Raw genomic sequence first — 21,001 nt, 5'->3', positions numbered from 1 at the left:
ACCTGGCACCACCTGGGTGCCTCTCAGAGGACCAGCTGGTAAATCATGACCCGGCCGTACTGCGCACCATCATGCAGGTGGTGAAGACTTCCGAGTCCGCCGTGTTTCTGGATGTTCATGAAATTTTGTGAGGAAAGCCAGCAGCAGATTCATGTGAGGAGTTGGGTCCGATTTTTGGTAAAAACAAAACAGAATACAGTAACCCTCCTATATATCATCTCTGTGTGTTTTTATGAACGAGGAGAAAGTATGGAAGAACACACACCTCACATTTAATGTTGATTAAGTGTGTGTTCTGGAGGAGCTTGGAAGGATGTGTAGGAGAGAGAATTGCATTTTTTCTTTGTACACCTCAGTTTTCTTTGACTTGTTACAAGTTGGTGTGTTACTTTTGCAATAAAAAAGTCCCCAAAAGTATAAAGCTTAAAAAGTGGGCATTCGGTACAATGCACAGAACACAGTGCTTGGTGGGTGGCATGCATGCCACAAACAGGAGCCGCTGCTGTTACTGTTGGCAAAGGGCTTTGCAGGTGGCAATGGTGGGTTCAAAGCAGAGCTGAGAGGGAGCAGAGAGTAGGGGGGAGTTGGAGCCAGTGGATTATCTGGTTTCTCCAATCAGCTGTGTGATCGTGGGCCAGCCACTGACCACTCCCAGTCTTCTCATCCGTGTAACGATCCCTGCACCACAGGGCTCTGAGGAGGACTAAATGAGGGGTTGGGTGTTGAGTGTGCAATCATTTTTAAGTGATGAGTGTGAAAGTCGTTAGAAGACAGTGTTTTTAAAAATATATTTTTATTAATTTCAGAAAGGAAGGGAGAGAGGGAGAGAGAGATAGAAACATCTATGATGAGAGAGAATCATTGACTGGCTGCCTCCCACATGCCCTCCACTGGGGATGGAGCCCGCAACCCAGGCATGTGCCCTTGACTGGAATTGAACCCGGGTCCCTTCAGTCCGCAGGCCGATTCTCTATCCACTGAGCAAAACCAGCTAGGGCTAGAAGGCAGTTTTAATTGCCTTTTACATGCAGGCTGGCAGGCCGGCCACAGGGTGAGGCCCCTTGAGAGGTGACCAATGACCATGAGATTTTGGATGTCTCCAAGGTAGAGAGATGGGAGAAGCATTTCCTGTGTGTCTAGATTGGGCGGAAATACATTATTTTATAGAGAAAAACTTCCAGTGCACTGTGTTTCCCCCCCCACACACACATATAAAAGGATTGGTTCTTGTTTTGCCAAAAAGAGTAGAAAGATTGTAGGTATTGGGAGTTGAAAGACCCAGATTCCAGCCCCAACTTGACCTCTAACTGACCAAGTGATTTGGGGGAAAGCCATCTTTTTCCTCCTCACTCAAGCATCCTCTATAAAATGAAGGTATTAAGTCAGGTTACTGGTTATAAAACTTTTAAAACTATATACTTCCCCTCCCCTTTTTAATACGGAACCTTAATAAAAAGAAACCTATTGCATAAAAGCTGATCCAAACACTTTTTAGGTTCACATCCATCACCTTTATTTGTAGTCAGTGCTTGAGAGCCATGAAGGTGTTTTGATGGCCGTGTACCTACGAAACCCAGAATAATGACAGCTGCTTGTCTCAGGCAGTTGACCGGGACTGAGAAAAAAAAAAAGCTTGATTCATTCAAGATAAGTGATTGCAAAGAACAGTTTTTATAATCAGTTGCCTGGAAATTTCAGGATGCTGTCTCATGGGACAGATGGCAGGCAAAGCTTGAGAAGTAGGTTTTCAAAACAGTGGCTTCGGCTGCCAGCACAGGTTAACCCCTGGATAGCCTCCATTGGGATAAAATTCCACACGAGAGGTATTTCAACCTGCACCTTCCGGTATGGTTCTTTCTCAGGCTCATTAGTGTGTGTGTGTTTGAGAGGGAGAACGGAGAGTAAGAAATTGGAGTCCCCAGATCCTCTAAGGGTTCCCTAGATTGCCCAGCTTTGCCTGTACCAGAGGTTGCCTTTGGCGGCCACAGCGCCACATTCAGCATGCACGTGTTCAGTTGTACTTGGCCTAATGGTTTTGAAATGAAGTGCCTACATTTAAAACTTGGGAGATTTCATATTAAGCTCCAGATTTTTAGCTCCTCTTGAAAAACAGTGAGATCTGGCTGCCTAAGGGTCCTGCGTACCAGTGCTGACCTCTGAGGAGAAAGGAGGCATGCATTCCCTGGCTGCCCCTGTCCTCACCCGCAGCCAGCTTTCTGCTAATCTCTGTTGCCTACCTGGCCCTGAAGACTTTTTGGGTTGGTCACCTCTGGTCTCCACCATTGGATGGTATTCCTGTCCAGTTTGGCCGCTGCATATATTAATTCAGTGACTTGGAGTTTGAATAACGAAGCCCCAAGCTCCCTAGGTAGTTGCTGGCTGACTTGGGAAACTGCAGTGCATTTGTGGTAGGTGACTGCCCCTCCCCTGTTAGCATATAATTTACTTCCTGAGCTCTCCCTGGGAGCCGGGCAGAGGAAAGTATTAGTTGTGCTCTTAGGGACTCAGCTGGATGTCTTGGGCTCCTTGGGGAGACAGTTCCAACGTGAGGTTGTCAGTTCTTCTTTGTATCTACCCACCTGCTCCAGAGCTTGCATAAGTTTGACAGCAGCAGGAAGATAAGACTTGTAATTCTACATGTGTCCTCCTGGTGAGGGGCTATACCTCTAACCTGGCTATCATAACAGGATTATGAACACAGATCATAGCTAACATTTTCTAAGTGTGAACTCGATGCTGGGTGCTGTGCTAAGTGTTTTACATACATTTAATTCTTCTCACAACCCTGTGAGAGAGAGACTGATCCCATTTTACAGATGAACAAACTGAGGGTCAGGGAGGTTACTTGCTGGAGGTCATACAGCTAGTAAGCTGAACTAGGGTTTGAGTTCTTCAGTGCCCAGCCACTGATTTTAAGTTTTTAAACTTTGAATTAAGGGAAATGTCAAACACATACAAGCAGGGATAATAATATCACAAACCCCCATATAGCCATCAGCCAGCTTCAGCAGTGATCAATCAATTCATGGCCATCTTATTTCATCCATGCCCTTACCCACTTCCCTCTTCTCATAGGATTTTTGTATAAATCTTCCCTTAAATATTTTAATAGAATACTCTGAAATTTTAAGAACTTGAAATGTAGCAATGAGAGGGTATAGGAAAGTTTGTGTGTTCACTGGTTGGGGTGTCGGTTGGGACAACTGTTTGGAGTGCCAGTTGATGGAATCTACTGAGGTTCATGTGCACACACCCACGTCCAAGTGTTTTCCTGGCTAGGAGTCTACCCAACAGAAATACTGGTGCACGTGGCAAAGATATGTACGAGGACCTTCTTTATAAGACTGGATATAATAGCAGAAAATTGATGATACATATGTTATGGAATACAATGTGGGTTTTCAAAGTAATGAGGCTGGACTATTTGAGGTTGTGGAATCATATTTAACCCTTTGCACTCGCTTGCTTTTTTTCTCGAGCTGCTACCGATGCTAACCGTGTCGAGTCACACTCGACATCCGAGTGCAAAAGGTTAAAGCTTGAAACAGCAGCAGAAAGTTGGGAAACATGACGTCATATATTATGATTAGATATAATTAGACTAATACTCCATAACATAAATTCTAGGAGGAAGCCTACAAAATCATTAAGAGTGATTGATTCTCAGGAATAAGATTATGCCAAAAGGACTTCTGCCTCTTGCTTCATACGTCCTGGTTGTATTTGACTATTTACAAGTCACTCAGATTACCATGATAATTTCACAGGAAAAAAAAAAGAAGTCTATTCATTTGCATTAACAAGTCACACAAATGATAGTGTTCATTTTTTAACCCCCCAGATCTGTCCGTTTGCATTAAGTGGCTTGACTTGTCGACTGTCCTTGTTTTGTGTGTGTTTTCCATTTCAGATTCTTGACGAATTCAAAAAGGATTCCTCCGTGTTCATCCTGGGGTGAGGCACCTCTTCTGGGCTATGGGTGTTCAGGGTGGCTGAGCCGGTTATTGCTGCCCTTGGGGCTCCTTCCAGTCCAGCTAGCGGCTCTGGGAGGGTCGCCCCTGTGGGTGGGCACGGGGGGCGGGGGTCCGCCTATCCGGGGATTGGCCATGCCGACCCTGTGGCATGGATACACAGGAACAGTAGCAACAGAGTTTGTGGAGTGGTGGCGGGGGTGGCGGGGGGTGGCCCGAAGGTTCTGTAGAGAAGCCTGCATGCTTTAGGACCTCGTTGGTTGGGGTGTGCTTCATAGAACATGACTGGTGAAGAGGTGTTTTTTTGTTGGTTTTTTTTAAATACAAATTAAAACATTGTTAGTGCCAAGCGAGTTTGGGAAATCCCTGGGTAAGCAGGTTGAACTGAATTAAGGAGTGGAAGGCATGTAAAGTGCTTCACATGGGGGGTGGCAAGGACCTGTAAAGGGTAGCAATGATATTCTGAAAAAGTAAGTGCTGCAGGACTTGTCAGGACCTTTACTGTGCTGCCAGTTTCCTAAGTAGGGGATTTATAAAATGTTCTGTGCTCCCCAAGCCCGTGTGCTCGGGGAGAAAGGTTTTCCACGGGGAGAACAGCACCTAGAACGTGATTTGGACCTGCTTTTTGGGGCCACCCTCACTGATGCGGACACTCTGGCACTGTGGATTCCCTCTGTCACTTTCTAAACCAGAAGCCCCAAGACTTCAGATGCATAAAAAAAACCAAACCTGATGTTTACGTAGAGTGAATTAATGAAAAGTTATGAAGCAAACTCGGAGGCTTGTTCGCAAAGAAGAGTAGAAATGCACTTGTAATGAAAGACAATAGACTTTTGGACCCCGAGTGCTTAGTAAAGGGATAAACCGAAAGCATGCTTTTTCTCCTGTATTTTGAAAAGTCCCCACCCCCACCCCGCTGGCAGGTGCTCAGGGACGAGGACGAATCTCGCCGGGCAGCTGTTGTGCAGGATGCACTTCTGTAGGAACCAGGCTGCCTGTGCCAGTCGGGAGGGCCCAGCGTTTTGATAGCCATGAGCATCCTCTCCCCAAGGCCATTGGTCATCAAGCTGCTGGCCGAGGTGGAGTCCCCTTTATTCGGGGTGAAGGGTTCCCTCATCCCAAATGGAAAATTCTCCCAACAGCGGGCCTCTGCGTGCTCCATGGCCGGGTCCTGCATGTTCCCGCTGGTTCTCCCCACCCCTCCAGCGTCTAGGGGGCTTCATCCGGTCCCCAGTCCTGCCTCCGAGCCCCTGGCTCAGCACACTCTGCTTTGTGGCTTCTAAGGAGACGCTTCGATGTAGCCCCAGCTCCCCTTAAAATCTGTTCACACCCCGTCTGCCCACGCATGTGTGGGCACACGCATATCCGTGCTCTCCTTCCCTCCTCCCTCCTCCATCTAGGAGCAGCTAACTGCAGGTTCCAGGGCCCACCCTCCAAGGTGTCCGCGTTCTCTCTGAACGGTTAGAGAATGTCATCTGGGTCCCCTTTGCCTTCCCGTTGACAAGCCTGCCCCTGGCACAGAGGAGGGTCTTGCCAGGGTGTCTGGGTGGCAGGCAGCCTGCTGGCAGGAGTGGCCTCTTGACTGTTGACGCGTGTCCCTCTCTAAACACCCTCTCTTTCCCCGAGGGCAGCAGTACCGACCGGCCGGATGCCTCCGCGGTTCACCTGCACGACTTCCAGCGGTTTCTCTTACATGAACAGCAGGTGAGAGGACAGAAGGGCGGGAGGGGGGCTGGGAGGAGCTTCCTGGATGGTTTCTCACCGTCTCACCACCTGCCGTCCTCTGGCCACCGGTAGTCATGAACAGCTGTCGTCTCCCTGCCCCGGTGCCACTTGGCTGTCCTAGCCTCTGGAATGAGGACAGCCCCATAATTAGCTCCTTTTCAAGGTGCAAATTGAGGACGAACAAGAGTGAGGACTTTTCTCCGTAGGCAGGCAGGCTGACGGCCTACAGGCAGCTGTGCCTCGCCTGGCTGGCTCCTGCTCCTGCTCGTGGCTCAGCTTAGTGTCCCTTCCTCAGGCAGCCTCCTCTGACGGATGGAGGCTGTGACTAAGGCGGTGAGTGAGCCTGCGAGGTCCCCTGGGCATATGTGAGCACAGTTGTCCTCCTGGAGTGTTAACGTCCAGGCTCCACGCTGGTGGCAGAGGCCAGGGGTTTTGTGGGGGGCAGTGCTTTTCCACTGGGCGGTTCTGCCCCCCAGGGGGATACCTGGAGACAGCTTTGGGTGCCACAACTGGGGGTGCGAATGGCATGTGATAGGTAGAGACCAGAGATGCTGCTCAACAGCCTCACATGCACAGGCCAGCCCTCCCACAGCAAGGACTTAGCCGACCCCAAGGGCTAATGGGGCGCAGCTGAGAAACTGAATTAGGCCAAGACAAAGCTGAGCTCCACCCACTAGCTGTGTGACCTTGGGCAGCAATTTGACCTTTCTGTAACCCAGTTTCTTAATAGGATGAGAGCCCCGCCTCTCTGAATTGTGGGGGTCAGAGAAGATTGTATTGATCTCTGTGTATATGCATCTACATGCATAATCACATATCAGTGTTTTATTTATATCACTGGAGTCTCATTTACATATTCTCTCTTGATTTAATTTTTTGTTTTTTTGATAGACTACTTTTTTAGAGTAGTTTTAGGTTCATAATATTCAGTTCATTTATATTTTAAAAAATCTTTGTATTGCAAAATGTTTTAAACATGCACAAAAATAGCCAAGCTGGCCATAGAGCCACCATGTGCCCAGCACTCCGGTTCATCGTTTATGAACACGTGCCATTTTATTACATCTGTCCTCCATCTCACACCCCTGTCTCCCTTCCCTTCCCTTTCCCTGTCTTTGTTTCTTGGCCCGGAAAATTCTAAAGTAAACCACAATGTATCATTAAGACAGTGTATCATTTCACTTGTAAATCGTCAGCTTGCCTCTCTCATGAAATGGACTTCTTTTTTTAAAAAAGCATAATCATAACACTGCTATTATACCTTGCACGCTCAACACTAATTTCTCTGTCATCCAATAACAGCCCATGTACAGATTTCTTCGATTGTAGAGAAAACAATGAACAGACACACACTTTGGCGCAGGGCAGTCACATGGAGGGCCAGGCAATGGCTGTAGCTACTGTAACGTGATGAATGGTGACTGAGGACATTGAGGTGTCATGCTTTGCCCATGTGGGGGTTGAGTGTGAGTGATCAAGAGAGGGCTAATTTCTCAGCCTGAGCTACCACCAAGGGAAAGTAAAATGAAGGGGGATAAATGAGTTCTCTTTGGCACAATTACACCCTCAGTACTGAGCTGCTAGTGCAGTGAAGCAGAGAGAGGGGTGTATGGTTTTTTTCTTTTCCACCATGCTCTTCCTTGCACTGAATTACTCACTTAAACACACACACACACACACACACACACACACACACACACATACACATATACACATATATACATATCAGAGGCCCGATGCATGAAATACGTGTAAGCGTAGGCCTTCCTTCCCCCGGCTGCCGGCACCGGCTTTCCTCTGGCACCTGGGACCCAGGCTTCCCTCACAGCCTCGGCTTCGTCCGGAATGTTGTCTGGAAGGACATCGGGTCTAATTAGCATATCATGCATATATATATATATATATATATATATATATATATATGTATATAGGTGTGTGTGTGTGTCTGTGTGTGTGTGTGTGTGTGTGTGTGTATATATATATATATATATATATATATATGTATTTGTTGTTGTTGTTAGTTCTCACCATGCTTGCCATTACTTTTTAGAGAGTGGAAGGAGGGGTAGAGTCAGAGAGAAACATTGATGTGAGATAGATCCATCAATTAGTTGCCTCCTGCACATGTTCTGAATGAGGCCCGGGATCTTGCCCGAAACCTAGGTATATGCCCTTGACCGGAATCAAACCTGTGACCCTTCAGTCCGAAGGCTTTAACCAGTGAGTCAAACCAGCTAGGGCTTAACTATATTTTTATTGATTTCAGAAAGGAAGGGAGAAGGAGAGAGAGAGAAAGGGAGAAGGAGAGAGAGAGAAAAGAAACATCGATGACGAGAGAATCACTGATGGGCTGCCTCTTGCATGCCCCCTGCTGGGAATTGAGCCCGCAACCTGGGCATGTGCCCTGACAGGGAACTGAACCATGACCTCCTGGTTCATAGGTCGACTCCCAGCCACTGAGTCACACTTGCCAGGTGAATTACTCACTTTTGTGGGGAGCTAGTGACGTGTTAAACACATATATTCGTGACCAAAGGCTTTTCTGAAAGAAAGGGGTTATAGAGCCAAACGCCGGCCAGAAAAGGGCCCAGGGCCCGGGGCACGCAGCCGGTGCAGCCCGCAGTGGGGCTGGTGGGGAAGATGTGCTGGCTGTCCTGGCGCTGAGGGGCTCGTCTAGGAAAGCAGTGCAGGGAAGAAAGGGGTACGTTGCTTAGAAAGAAGGCACACTGGCTGTAGGTAAAGGGGGTGGGAGAAGGGGAAGCAGGCTGGTTCAGGCGAGGGCAGAGTCTGAAAGGAAGTGTGTGTCCATTGGATTGGTGGAGGGAAGCAGTCAGAAAGTTCATTTGTAAACGAGAGGCGGAGCCGCTGGCGGTCGGTGGCACCTGGCTGTCCTCTTTAGATAATTGTGGGAATGGCCACCTGGAAGTTAATTCAGGGTTTCAACATGCACGCAGGATGGCACGGTCTTTTGTTGGTTTTGCCCTGCATTTAACGGATTAACCTGTCTTGTCCCTTCCTTCCACCCTCCAGTCGGCTGTCATTTAATTTAGGACAGCTCAGAATTTTCTCCTTGTCAGCAGTTACATGGCTAACCTCCTGGGGACAAGTGGCCTTACATCCCAGAATTCACCACCCAGTGCTGCTTAATTTCATTACAGGGGAGAATGACAAGCTCTCCCCATCCTCATCCCCTCCCGCCCCCACCCCCCGCCACCCCCAGTCCCTTCGCTGCTCTGTCCTTGGAGATCAGGGATATAGACTGGAGCTCTTCACAATGCAAGACAGCCCCTGAGCATCTGTGTGATAGGAACGCCAGGCATGATGACAGAGATGGGGACCCGGAGCCATCAGCCTGGTTGACCCTCCATGTCCCATGTGCCGGTGCTCTGTGGAGTGACGGCATGAAGCAGAGCCAGTCATTGAGGACATTGGTTTGGTGTGATGGGTGCCCATATGTGGAATAGTCACTGTAGCACTTGGTGTGTAAATTAGTACAAGTTTTCTAGAAAGTACTTTGGCAATAAGCAATTAAATTGAAAACTTTGAAAAAAGGTTAATATACTTGGATTAAAAGAATTGCCCTCCTAGGAACTTATCCTAAAGCAACAACAGCAACATTTTCAATAGAAATGAAAACTTGGAACTAATCTAAATTTCCATGAAGGGACTGGTTAACTATGCCCCTAGCTGTGGGAGGGATGGGTCACGTTATAGAAAGGGGGTGAAGAGGAAGACCCCAAAACTGATGTGCCTGAGTTGGTCTCAAGCTCAACGTTGGGTCAAGTTCTTTAATGACTCGACATGTCAGTTTTCCCATTTATAGAATGAGGAGAATAGTAAGTATCTCCTGGGGTTGATGAGATGAGGAAGCTTTGCAGAAGGAAGGAGGAAGCTTCTGGCCTTGGGGGTGGGGGAGGGGTGGGGAGGTTGGGAGACATCGAGGCCTGGCATGGCCTTTGCATAAAGTATCCTACAATTTGAGTCTCATGTTTTAGTATTCAAAGATTTTAACACTTCTGTATTCAAATGAACTGGCTGCTCCCCAGGATCCCAGCTGTTTGGTGTCCCTTATCCAAGTAGATTTGCAAGAATCAACAGCAAGGCTCATTGGTGACGTGCACCCACATGCCAGGGGGCCATTTCTCCGCCACCTCATTTGTGTCTGTCCTTAAGCTCCTCTGTCTTTCAGACATCCTGGTCCGACCCTTCTCACCCAGCCACATACACAGCACATTTGCTTTCATTATTCTTATTGATAGAGGCTTTAGGATACTCGTCACCCGGAAAGCATTAGTCAAAACTGAGTGTGTGGGTCCTGTTTCCTCCCTGCGCCTGATGAATACTTGGCGGGGTGGGGGTGGGGGGGAGGAGGTTAGGGTTTGGAGAGGAAAACAATAAAGTTACTTTATAGTATGCACCCTCACGGAAACTCTGTGCAAGGGTATTATCACTCCAGGTAATGGATGCAGAGGAGCAGACAGAGTACGCGACTTGCTGGGGTCAGCCAGGCGAGTCACCCCCATGGTCTGACATTACTCCTTTTGGTGATTTCTCGTTTTCTTTGTCATTCTAAGGAACTTTGGGCTCAGGATGTGAACAAAGTCCGTGAGAGGATGACAAAGTTTATCGACGACACGATGAGGGAAACTGCGGAGCCCTTCTTGTTTGTTGACGAGGTGAGGGGGCTCCTCCTGAGCTGTTCCTCAGGGGCTGGTTTTCTTCCGTCTTTCCTTATTAGTCATCTATTGACCACCTTTCCTGGGTGCGTTTCTTGTTTTTGCCACTAGAGGGCGTCTAATGCCCGGGAGCGCATTGTAAACATACCAAAATCCAAAGGTTTTGGGGGTTCCTGTGAGCTGTTGAAATGGTTGCACTTGGCCCTGAGTGAGGCAGGCAGCAGGGGAGGTATGACTGAGGGAAAACTGGGAGCTCCTGCTATCTGTAAGGTTATTCCCAGGAAGCAGAGTGTTGCCCAGTGTCACTCAGTCTTCCGATTTTTTTTTTAAAAAGGGTCAAGCATTGGCAAATGACATTTCCTGCCTTTTAAAATATATATTTTATTGATTTTTTACAGAGAGGAAGGGAAAGAGATAGAGAGTTAGAAACATCGATCAGCTGCCTCCTGCACACCCCCTACTGGGGATGTGCCCGTAACCAAGGTACATGCCCTTGACCGGAATCGAACCTGGAACCTTTTAGTCCGCAGGCTGACGCTCTATCCACTGAGCCAAACCGGTTTCGGCCATTTCCTGCCTTTTAAATGTTATGATACAATGTTAATGTTTTGCTTATCAAGTTGGTGGGTTCACAAATGTTTATGGTATTATTATTCCTTAAAACTTACTATATATAGGAAGCATATACTCTTGTAGCAACAAATATTTTAGGATACACATTAATAAGGAACACACTGTGTAGGTCAGTGGCACATGCGTCAGTACAGCCTGTGGCTCTCTGAGTCTCTGCGTGGAAACGTGGGTCAGACGGCCTGGAGACTCTCTGTGCAGTTCATGCGTCAGAGCTACCGTTTCCCCGTGCGGGTCAGACCAGAAAGAACCAGATACCACCCTCCTTATCTTCCATCGTGATGATCCGGTCTTTGTGTTTGTGGTACCTAGTTCCTCACGTACCTGTTTTCACGGGAGAACAGCATTTGGGATGAGAAGTATGACGTGGTGGACATGCAGGACATGAACAACCCCTTGTCTCATTACTGGATCTCCTCATCACATAACACGTGAGTTTTGCCACCCGCCTGGCATGGGTTGCCCATGAAGGGCGAGACGGCGGACGTTCCAGTGCGCTGCTTTGGCAAAGCGTGCAGGTGGAGTGCAGGGACACGCTGCTCAGACTGGAATAAACAAACGCTTCTGGAAGGGGTGGGGGAGTGCTCCTCTCTTTCCCAGTTGGCATTGCAAGGATCATCCTTTTTCAGTGGCCCTAAGAAGCCAGTCAGCAAAGCTGGATTTTACAGTTTGGGCATCTCATAGTAGCCACAGCAAAGCAACTGAAGTAGTCATTGAACTGCTATTTACTGTCTACCCTGTGCTTGCTGGGTACTGGGGATATAGCAGTGAGCAGGGTAGGACAGAGCAACACTGCTGTCATGTGCTTGGAGGGGAAAAGACCTCCTTTGAATCTTAACAAAGGAAAGAAGTTGGTGAGAGGAGAACAGGTGACGAGGAGAGGAAGATGGTTTTAGACTGAGGAGTAGCGTGTGCAAAGGTCCAGGGGCAGGAGGGACCGAGAGGGGTCTGTTACAGATTGAGTGGAATCTTTAAGTGACAGCAGCGGGTGGGGGGCAGTGGGAACCACTGGTGGCTTTTAAGCCAGAGAGCAACATGCTCAAATGTACATCTTTGGAAGATTGCCTTGATTGCAAAAAAGAAAATAGACTGGAAGAGAGAAATGATGTTGCACTCAAGTTTCAATATTTAGCCTGCCTTATAAGGTGAGAGGGTGAAGGCCTTGGCTCCTGGGCACCCAAAGAGCTGTAGATTTGGGGTTTCCCAAGTGTCCTTCCAGGCAGGAGTTTGTAAGAAAGCCCTTACGCTTATCTCCAGGCACTCTGGGAGGTAAAGTCTGGCTCGGGGGCAGATTGATTTAATGGTTCTTGCTTCCCCACCATGTCCATTGATTTAAGAGCTGTGTCTCAGAATGGTGAATTCTACCAAACCCAGAAGACATTTAAGGGACACAAACCCTTCAAAGGGGGAACATGGTGAGGAGGAAAGTGCATAAAAATATGTATTTTTATGTCTGGTGGACATAGTTCATAGCATAGTGAATTCCACCTATAGTTGTTGGTCACCTACCTCTTCATGCCTGGCTCCCTGATAGCACAATGCTGGCCCATCTCTGCCCCCTGTAGATTGAGGGCCAGTGGGTAGCCGCGGGAGGGTTGTTAATTTATCAGCCACCGTTAATCTCACTCCTGACACCCTTTGACCCAGTTCTCAAAGGAACACACGGTCTTGACCCCACACGTGGATCACCAAGGTGGTTATCGTTCACATCTTGTGATCGTTGCCTGCGTCTAAGGCGTGGCCACACAATGGCAAGGGTCTGGCCCGGATCCTAACCGTGGGTCTTTCTAGACAGGAAGAACTCAGGCCTTTGGGAGCTTGGGCTGAGAAGTTCCCCAAGGACACCCTGAGGTGCAGGCCCGCCTCCTCTCCTTCAGGTACCTCACAGGTGACCAGCTGCGGAGTGAGTCGTCCCCGGAGGCGTATATCCGCTGTCTGCGCATGGGCTGTCGCTGCATTGAGCGTGAGTAGCCTTTTCCTGGTGGAGCTAACACCTACTGAGAAGTGAAGCCAGTAGTCACTGCCAACAAGTCCTCAGCTCATGGTTGGCGCCCCCTGCAGGCCAAGAGCCCAGTCGCTCTCTGGGTGCAGAGCCTGAAGGAGGCTGGTGCGGGGGAACCATGTGGCTGTTCAGTGACTTCTGCTCTCTCTTGCTGAGCCCACCTGCCCCTCAGCTGGCTCAGCCATGGATGGCATCCTGACCGTTCTTGTCATGGTTGCTCACAGACACCCCAATACAAGTGACTCCAAGCACCTGCACACACCCAGGACCCAGCTGCTTCCTCCTTCTCCTCACCTCTTACTCCTGGCCTGACTTGACCACCAGAGGCTCATAGGTGTATTAGGCTGAGAAAAGACACAAACCACTGATTTAGGCTCCAATTTTATTTTAAATAAATTCATCCTAGTAGGAAACTCTATCGGCAGTTATTTCTACAGCATGTTGCCTAGTTTATACCCCATCCCCGCCCTCCCCCGGAAAGAGCAAATGTGAAAAAATTAAGTTTGAAACTGTCAGTTCCGGTTACCTCTGGGGGATGAAGAGATAGGGATCCTTCTACATAATCTAGTTCTGTTTGAATATTTTATTGTGAACCTTTAAGGATAAATTTTCACATTGCTGCATATTATTTCCGCTAGCAGAAAGAGCAAGCCACGGTTTAGACAAGTAAAATCAGAAAGTAAAACACAATGTAAATATCTTTTTCGAAGAGAAACATGTAAAATAGTTTCTTTGGACAAATGTATTGCATTACAAAAGGACCTTTCCTTAAACCACCAAAATCTTCCTCTAACCGCAGAGGTAACACATGTGCACAGGTAACCCCGTCCTGATGCTGGTGGCCCCTGAGTGTGATTATTAGGTTTGACCCCCAGGTTCTAGTAACTGAGCTGGCGTGGAGGTCAGGGCCGAGTTCGTGGCTGGCTGGGCGCATGTCCGCCATCAGTGCGCTCATGAGGTCGAGAGTGATGGGCAGGTGGTGAGGCTGCCCGTTTCTCCCCTCAGTGGACTGCTGGGACGGGCCCGACGGGAAGCCCATCATCTACCACGGCTGGACCCGGACCACCAAGATCAAGTTCGATGACGTTGTGCAGGCCATCAAAGACCACGCCTTTGTCACCTCAAGGTCAGTTTGTTCACTTTTAAGGGAAAGGAAGCCAAGGTTGAGCAGACAGAGACCCCTCCCTCTGCCCACACACAGACACGCACAGAGTTACAAACACACCAGCCTAAGCTCCATCCTGAGCAAAGTCACTACCAACTCCTCAGCTGAGTGATGGCGCCCCCTACAGGCCAAGAGCACAAGTCACTCCCTGGTTCCAGAACCTGGTGCTGGGAACCCATGTGGCTGTTCAGTGACCTCTGCTCCCCCTGCCTGAGCCCACCTGCCCTCTGCTGGGCAGGCACGGTTGGGGTCCCCAGCAGCTCTGCCAGGCAGGCACAGGCGGGGTGCCTGCCCCCCGTGCTGAGCTCACCGGCCCCTGCCGCCCGCAGCTTCCCCGTGATCCTGTCCATCGAGGAGCACTGTTGCGTGGAGCAGCAGCGCTACATGGCCAGAGTGTTCAAGGAGGTGTTTGGCGACCTGCTGCTGACGAGGCCCACGGAGGCCAGCGCTGACCAGCTGCCCTCGCCCAGCCAGCTGCGGGAGAAGATCATCATCAAGGTAGGCGGCCTCGGGCTGCTGTCACTCATTCAGGAGAGCCAGAGGCTCAGGGCCCAGCTCCAGCTCCAGGTCCCACTGCCCTGGCTCACATGGCTCTCCTTACTAACCAGTGACCCTCACAAGGTCATGTAGCCTCTTGGCCTCTATGTTCTCGCTGGTCTGGGAGTGGGTGGGGATACTAATAGAACCCACATGGCTGGTGTGCTGTGAGCATAATGTGAAAGAACGCCTGCAAGTGCTTAGGGCTGCACCTGTGCCTTTGCGGGTGCTACCTGCACGTAAATATTAACGCGGTCATTCATTCTTCCGGCAAGCCTTCCCCGTGCCCCTCTGAGTCACGTGCAAGGTGCCAGGGGTGTTCCAGGGTCCCAGGCACTGTTCTTGCCCACAGGAGCTCCCAGTCCAGTGTGGGAGGTGGACTGGAGGTGCACAGTTGCCCCAAAAAGGCTGCGTGCACTAATGGGGGGCCTGCCCAGTACTGCGGGGAGAAATGAGTGATTGCTGTGCCCAAGAGTGCCAGGGATGCCATGGGCAGGGGTGGCATCTGGGTATTTAATTACTAGGATAAAGAGACCAGATACACGGTGGCGTAAAGCGTGTGAGTTTATTTCTTCCTCATCTGAGGGAGAGTGTTCTGGAAGCTTTGAGCTCTGGCCCACAAGGTAATCCAGGGGTGCAGAGTCCTGTTCTACAGTCCCCCGGGGAAGGGGTTTTCAGCTGGGGTTCCACAGACCTCCAGAGAATCCACAGATAGAATTCAGGACGGTTGACATGTGAACTTTGGGGTGGGGGGAAATGTTGCCTCTTTGTTTTAATTAACCTGCAAATAAAACTTAGCATCTCCTTCCATTATGAACATTGGCAACAAGCCAGATGGGGCTTTGTCGCCCGTAGAAATCACGGTTCTTTTCATATCGCATGTACAGTTACTGCAGGTCTCTCAGAATAACGCTGTGCTCGCCACCACTTCGGATGATGGTAGTTATTAGGTCTGCCTCTAGATTGTATGCAAGCCATTAGTAAAGAGAGCACATCTTTAGACCATTGCAAATATTTTTTATTTAACATCCTAAGAACTACATTTCAGTATAATTAGTTTCTCCTATAATCTCATGCATTATAAACATTATTCTGGGATTGGGGTCCTCGTGGTGTTTGTCAGACTTCAGTGGGCGTCCGGGGCACACGTGGCGAAGGCTCCGTCCGAGGGCGCCATCCGGGTGTGGGTGGTCCAGCTCCAGCCCGTAGGAAGCGGAACGTGAAGGGGCCCGGGGCCAGCGATTTCCCGTAAACGTGTGGATGTCAGCTGTACACGTCCCAGTCTGTCCTGTTTGGTGCGTGAGAACGTAGTCACATGATCTCGCACGCCACCTGTGAGGGAGCCTGGGATGTGCAGTCTCGAGGTGGGCAGCCGTCAGTGGAAGGAGCGAGATGGAGTTCATTGGCAACTAGCGGGCTGATACGGAAGGATGGACAGGTGCTCAGTAGGTAGGTTTTGTCACTGAGTCACCCAGATACACTGGGAACAATCCCTGTGTGCCAGGAGGTCACGGTCTAGTGGGGAGACTTACCCATCCACAAGTAGCACCCAGCAGTATAAGGGGGCGCGGCGCCCTCAGGTCTGAAGCACCAGGCTATTTGGAGGATTTGGCTGAGATCCTGGGTGGGTTTTCATTGAGACACAGAGGGGAGGCGGGACTCGAGGGGGAGGGAGCGAAGCCAGGGAGGGCCCACAGCGTCTCGGGCCTGCGGTCAGCGAGTCTTCAGGGACCTCATTGCATTTCTCTGTTCCCAGCTCATTTGCCGCTCCCCTCTGTTTCCTGCAGGACAGCTCTCTGTCCCCAGTGATGTTCAGCTCTTGTTCTAAAGCACCCATTTCCTTTTAGAGCACCCATTGCCTCATCTGTGGTGCTTCATGGCTCACCCTTCCCAGTTCAGGGAAAGGGGGTGGAAGTAGCATTCGTGACACAGTGTGTGCCACGCACTGGTACTGGGCCAGACATGGGCGTATTTTCTTATTCTATCTCATCGTAACCCTGCGAGACTTACCCAGGCCCTCAGGCCCCACTCACAGATGTGGACACTGAGGTCTAGAGGTGAAATGACTTACTCAGCTGAGGTCACACAGTTCCTGCCAAAGAAATAATTCAAGGCTGTTCAAAACGGAACGCTTCTGTCACGCTTTGCTGTTGGCAGGTATCGCGCATGTCCCTTGGTTAGAGGATCCCGTAGGGTGTCATTATACCCAGTTCACAGGGGAGGTTATTGAGACTAGACGGTCACACAGCTAGGAAGGTGACAGGCCTTGATTTCAAGCCCAATCCTGAACTCTCTTCACCAGGTCACCACAACCTGAGATTTTCAAGTGCTTGTCTAGGCGGGTGGTCCGTGTTCACGCAGGCGAGCGTATTGTTGTCCTCATGTTCGTCTCACACATGAGAATGTGAGGCTCAGAGAAGTGTGGCCACCCGCCCCGGGTCACACAGCTGATAAGGCAGCAGCAGTGCTGTTGGCACCAGGTCCTCTTCCTCTAACTCCTCAGCGTGCCTTCCGCCGCCCTGCACAGCCTGCGCCCCCGACTGGCTGTGACCCTGCCTCCCCACTGTGCGCTGGAGAACGTCAGCATCGTCGACCCGCCCAGTATTTCTCGCGCACTCCCCCTCCGCCGAGCCAGCACAGGAGATTCAACAGGGAACGCGACAAAGTCCCAGGGAACTTCTAACCATTTTTAATATGGCCCATTTTAATGGTCCTCCTGGGACGTAGATTCCAGCAGAGGAGATAGAAGACAAGCAGTTAGGTACACAGAAACACAGAGGACTCAGGGTATGAAAAATAACTACCAGGGGCTAGAGCGTGAAGGGGTGGGAAGGGGAGCGTGGGCTGTTTTCAGATCAAGAAGTCGAGGAAAGCTCCTCTGAGGAGGGGGCACCGAGCACAGAGCTGAATGTGGGGAGAGAGGAGCCAGGCAAAGAGGACAGACAGTGCAAAGGCCCTGAGGTGTGGCGTTGCAGATGGATGCTTGCTGGCTCAAACATCCTACACCTGGGTCTCCAGGGAGACGGGCTCTCTGTATTTTCCCCCTCAGCATAAGAAGCTGGGCCCCCGAGGCGACGTAGATGTCAACATGGAGGACAAGAAAGATGAGCACAAGCAGCAGGGGGAGCTGTACATGTGGGATCCCATCGACCTGGTGAGCCTTTCGCACCCCTTCTCAAGCCTTGAGTGTGTCCGAGGCCTGCTGGAGGGCTCTGAGGGTTTCCTGTCTGACTCCCATTTTGACCACAATGAATTTATCATTACAATGAAACTTTATTTTTTTTATTTTGAAATAACTTTGTATTCAATATAATTTACTGTATATTACACCCCCCCCCCACACACACACACACAACGAATATAACCTTCACCCAGATTCCCCAGATACTAACACCCTACATGATTAGAGTATAATTTTATAACCGGGAAGTTAACATTGGGCACAACACTACGAGTTCATGAGCCTGACTTCAGCATCACCAATTTGTCCGCTAGTGCCCTTTTTCTGGCCCAAAGACCAGTTCAGGCAGTTAGTGGTCCTAACTCCTTAGTATCTTCCAATCTGAGACACTCCCACTGGCAACCTTTTTAAAAAATATATATTTTTATTGATTTCAGAGAGGAAGGGGGAGGGAGAAAGAGATGGAAACATCAATGAGGAGAGAGAATCATTGATTGGCTGCCTCCTGCATGCCCTGCACTGGGGATTGAGCCCACAACATGGGTATATGCCCCTGACCGGGAATTGAACCTTCTGGTTCATAGGTCGACCCTCAATCATCGAGCCATGCCGGTCAGGCTGGTAACCTTATTTTTTTTTACGAGAATAAGGCATTTTGAGTGCTAACACCTCTTCTCATGTCCTTTAACATGCAAATCCATTTTTACATGACTATTCTTATATCCTAGAAATAAACATTAAAAATGGTTAAAATTTAAATAAAGAATTAAGTCATAATTAAATGTTGGAGAAAGGTTCTCTAAACAAGCTGGCAGAGAAGTCCTTAAAAAGTGAATGAAATAGGAAAAGACAGTCAGGAGGACATAAAAAAACAATGCCACCATTCTCAAAGGCTTCAGATGAAATATGAAGTAGAAATTTGATATTAAGTCGTATCTACCCTTGCATACACTGAACAGAAAAGGTTCTGAAAATGCCAAAAGAAACCCAAAATAAATAATGCTTTAAAAGAAATGTCTCAAAGGAGATCAAACATTGTGAAACCACCACGAATGTGTACGAATGTGGGAAAGGCTAGCCCCCAGGGAATGCTGGGATGATGATGCCAGGCAGGGTTCTGGGCCCAGAATTGATAGGGTAGAGACGTTGGGGAGGAGCTAATGCGGGTTTTAACTTTCCAGAAATGGACTCGGCACTATTGCGCCATTGCCGATGCCAAGCTGTCCTTCAGCGACGACATTGAGCAGAGTGTGGAAGAGGAACTGCCCCAGGTAGGTGGAGACCTCCTAGACGGCTCCTCTAATCCTGTGGCCGTCAGGCCTGGACGTCCTCAGCCTAAGGAGCTGCCTCTTTGGGTACCAAGGCCTCCCTGGCTCTTCTCTGATTGGCTGGCTGGCCCAGGGACTTCACCAATGAGGTCCAAGGGTCTTTCCTGCTCTTTGAAGGGCCTGAATGGCATGTGCTCCCTCCAGAGGATGGGGTCATTTGGATATTTTGTCCAGCCCCACCCCCTGGCCTTGTCCCCAACATTCCTGCCCTATTCCCTCAGGCTGCTGGCTGTCTTTGGTACTGTTTCTTGGGCTCCCAGGGTATTTTTGCTCTCAGACTTCCTTTGCAATAGACTGAGGGCTGTATTGGGGAATGCTCACCCCTTGTCTCGGGACTCCAGGAGGCTACCGCAGATGGGGGCTGGCTGGAGTAGGTTAGCAGGCAGGGGAGGGCAGTGAAACTGTCTTCCCAGACTTCTCGGGGTTAGGGCTAGCTGAGGCCTCTGTCTGTTTCCAGCCCCCCGAGTCAGCATGTGAAGGGGGGGCCAGTCTGGAGATGCTGGGGGCCTGGTCCAGGTTTTCAGAAACCCCTCCTCTCTTTGTGGCCCAGGACACGCCCCCCACAGAGCTGCATTTTGGAGAGAAGTGGTTCCACAAGAAGGTGGAGAAGAGGACAAGTGCTGAGAAGCTGTTGCAGGAATACTGCTCTGAGACGGGGGGCAAGGATGGGACCTTCCTGGTGCGGGAGAGCGAGACATTCCCCAACGACTACACCCTGTCCTTCTGGTAATGGCCCTCTTCCCAGGGCGTGCAGCCTTCTCCGCGCAGCTGGCCAGCGGGGAGGCTCGGTGGCAGGTAGTGGGAGTGCAGGCCAGACTCGGGCAGGCCTGGACCAGAACCCCAGACCTCATTTAGTGAGCTGTGTGGGGCAGGACGGGGTGAGGTGGGTGAGGCCTAAAAACTTAGTAATCGGGATTAGTGGTATTTCAGTGCACTATTTAAAAAAATAAAAAGTAATGCAAAAAAACCCCATAATGGCCCAGTTGGCATGGCTCAGTGGTTGAGCGTCGACCTATGAATCAGGAGGTTGCGGTTCGATTCCAGGTTCGGGTACCTGCCCGGGTTGTGGGCTTGGTCCCCAGTGTGGGAAGTGTAGGAGGCAGCCAATCAATGATTCTCTTTCATCTTTGATGTTTCTGTCTCTCTCTCCTCTCTTCCTCTCTGAAATCAATAAAAATGTATTTTAAAAAAATCATGATGAGCAAAATATCAACATAAGACAATGTGACCTCATTCACCTTCCCCTAATCTCAGCCCTGGATCAGGTGATATGGCCCTGGGCACTTCTCTCAATCTCCTGGATTCTCCCTCTTTTCTCTAAAATAGAGATTCTAAAAGCAGCCTTATGGAGCTGTCATGAGATTTCTCATTCATTCTTTAATTCATTCATTCACTCTTTCATTCATTCATCTGTGCCTCACTCATGAAAAAATATTTATCAAGTGCTTGCTCTGTGGTGGGCACTGCGATTTAGCAGTGATCAGACAGACAGGGTCTCTTTTTCATTACAATGAAAAAGTAATCATGATGCCCTGACCGGTTTGGCTCAGTGGATGGAGCATCGGCCTGTGGACTCAAGGGTCCCAGGTTCGATTCTGGTCAAGGGCATGTACCTTGGTTGCGAGCATATCCCTAGTAGGGGGTGTGCAGGAGGCAGCTGATTGATGTTTCTCTCTCATCGATGTTTCTAACTCTCTCTCTCTCTCCTCCTTCCTCTCTGTAAAAAATCAATAAAATGTTTTTTAAAAAAGAAAAAGTAATCATGCAAATGATACATAATTGTAGT

The 21,001-nt window shown here is 49.5% G+C and overlaps 1 protein-coding gene across 1 annotated transcript in view; it reads left to right on the top strand.

The window, feature by feature from the left end:
• PLCG2 (phospholipase C gamma 2) overlaps window positions 1-21,001 on the top strand; it is a 137,374-nt gene that overhangs the window by 66,332 nt on the left and 50,041 nt on the right. The window contains exons 8-17 of the mRNA XM_008139703.3: window positions 3,911-3,954; window positions 5,603-5,675; window positions 10,271-10,372; window positions 11,315-11,433; window positions 12,880-12,965; window positions 14,010-14,130; window positions 14,499-14,667; window positions 17,756-17,860; window positions 19,069-19,158; window positions 19,766-19,941. Of these exons, the coding sequence (XP_008137925.2) occupies window positions 3,911-3,954; window positions 5,603-5,675; window positions 10,271-10,372; window positions 11,315-11,433; window positions 12,880-12,965; window positions 14,010-14,130; window positions 14,499-14,667; window positions 17,756-17,860; window positions 19,069-19,158; window positions 19,766-19,941 (1,085 nt within the window). The remainder of the gene's footprint in view (window positions 1-3,910; window positions 3,955-5,602; window positions 5,676-10,270; window positions 10,373-11,314; window positions 11,434-12,879; window positions 12,966-14,009; window positions 14,131-14,498; window positions 14,668-17,755; window positions 17,861-19,068; window positions 19,159-19,765; window positions 19,942-21,001) is intronic.

Source organism: Eptesicus fuscus, chromosome 21, assembly GCF_027574615.1.
Source record: "Eptesicus fuscus isolate TK198812 chromosome 21, DD_ASM_mEF_20220401, whole genome shotgun sequence".
Lineage (NCBI taxonomy): Eukaryota > Metazoa > Chordata > Mammalia > Chiroptera > Vespertilionidae > Eptesicus > Eptesicus fuscus.
The sequence above is the reverse complement of the archived record's forward strand: the minus strand, read 5'-3'. Positions and strand labels throughout refer to the sequence as shown.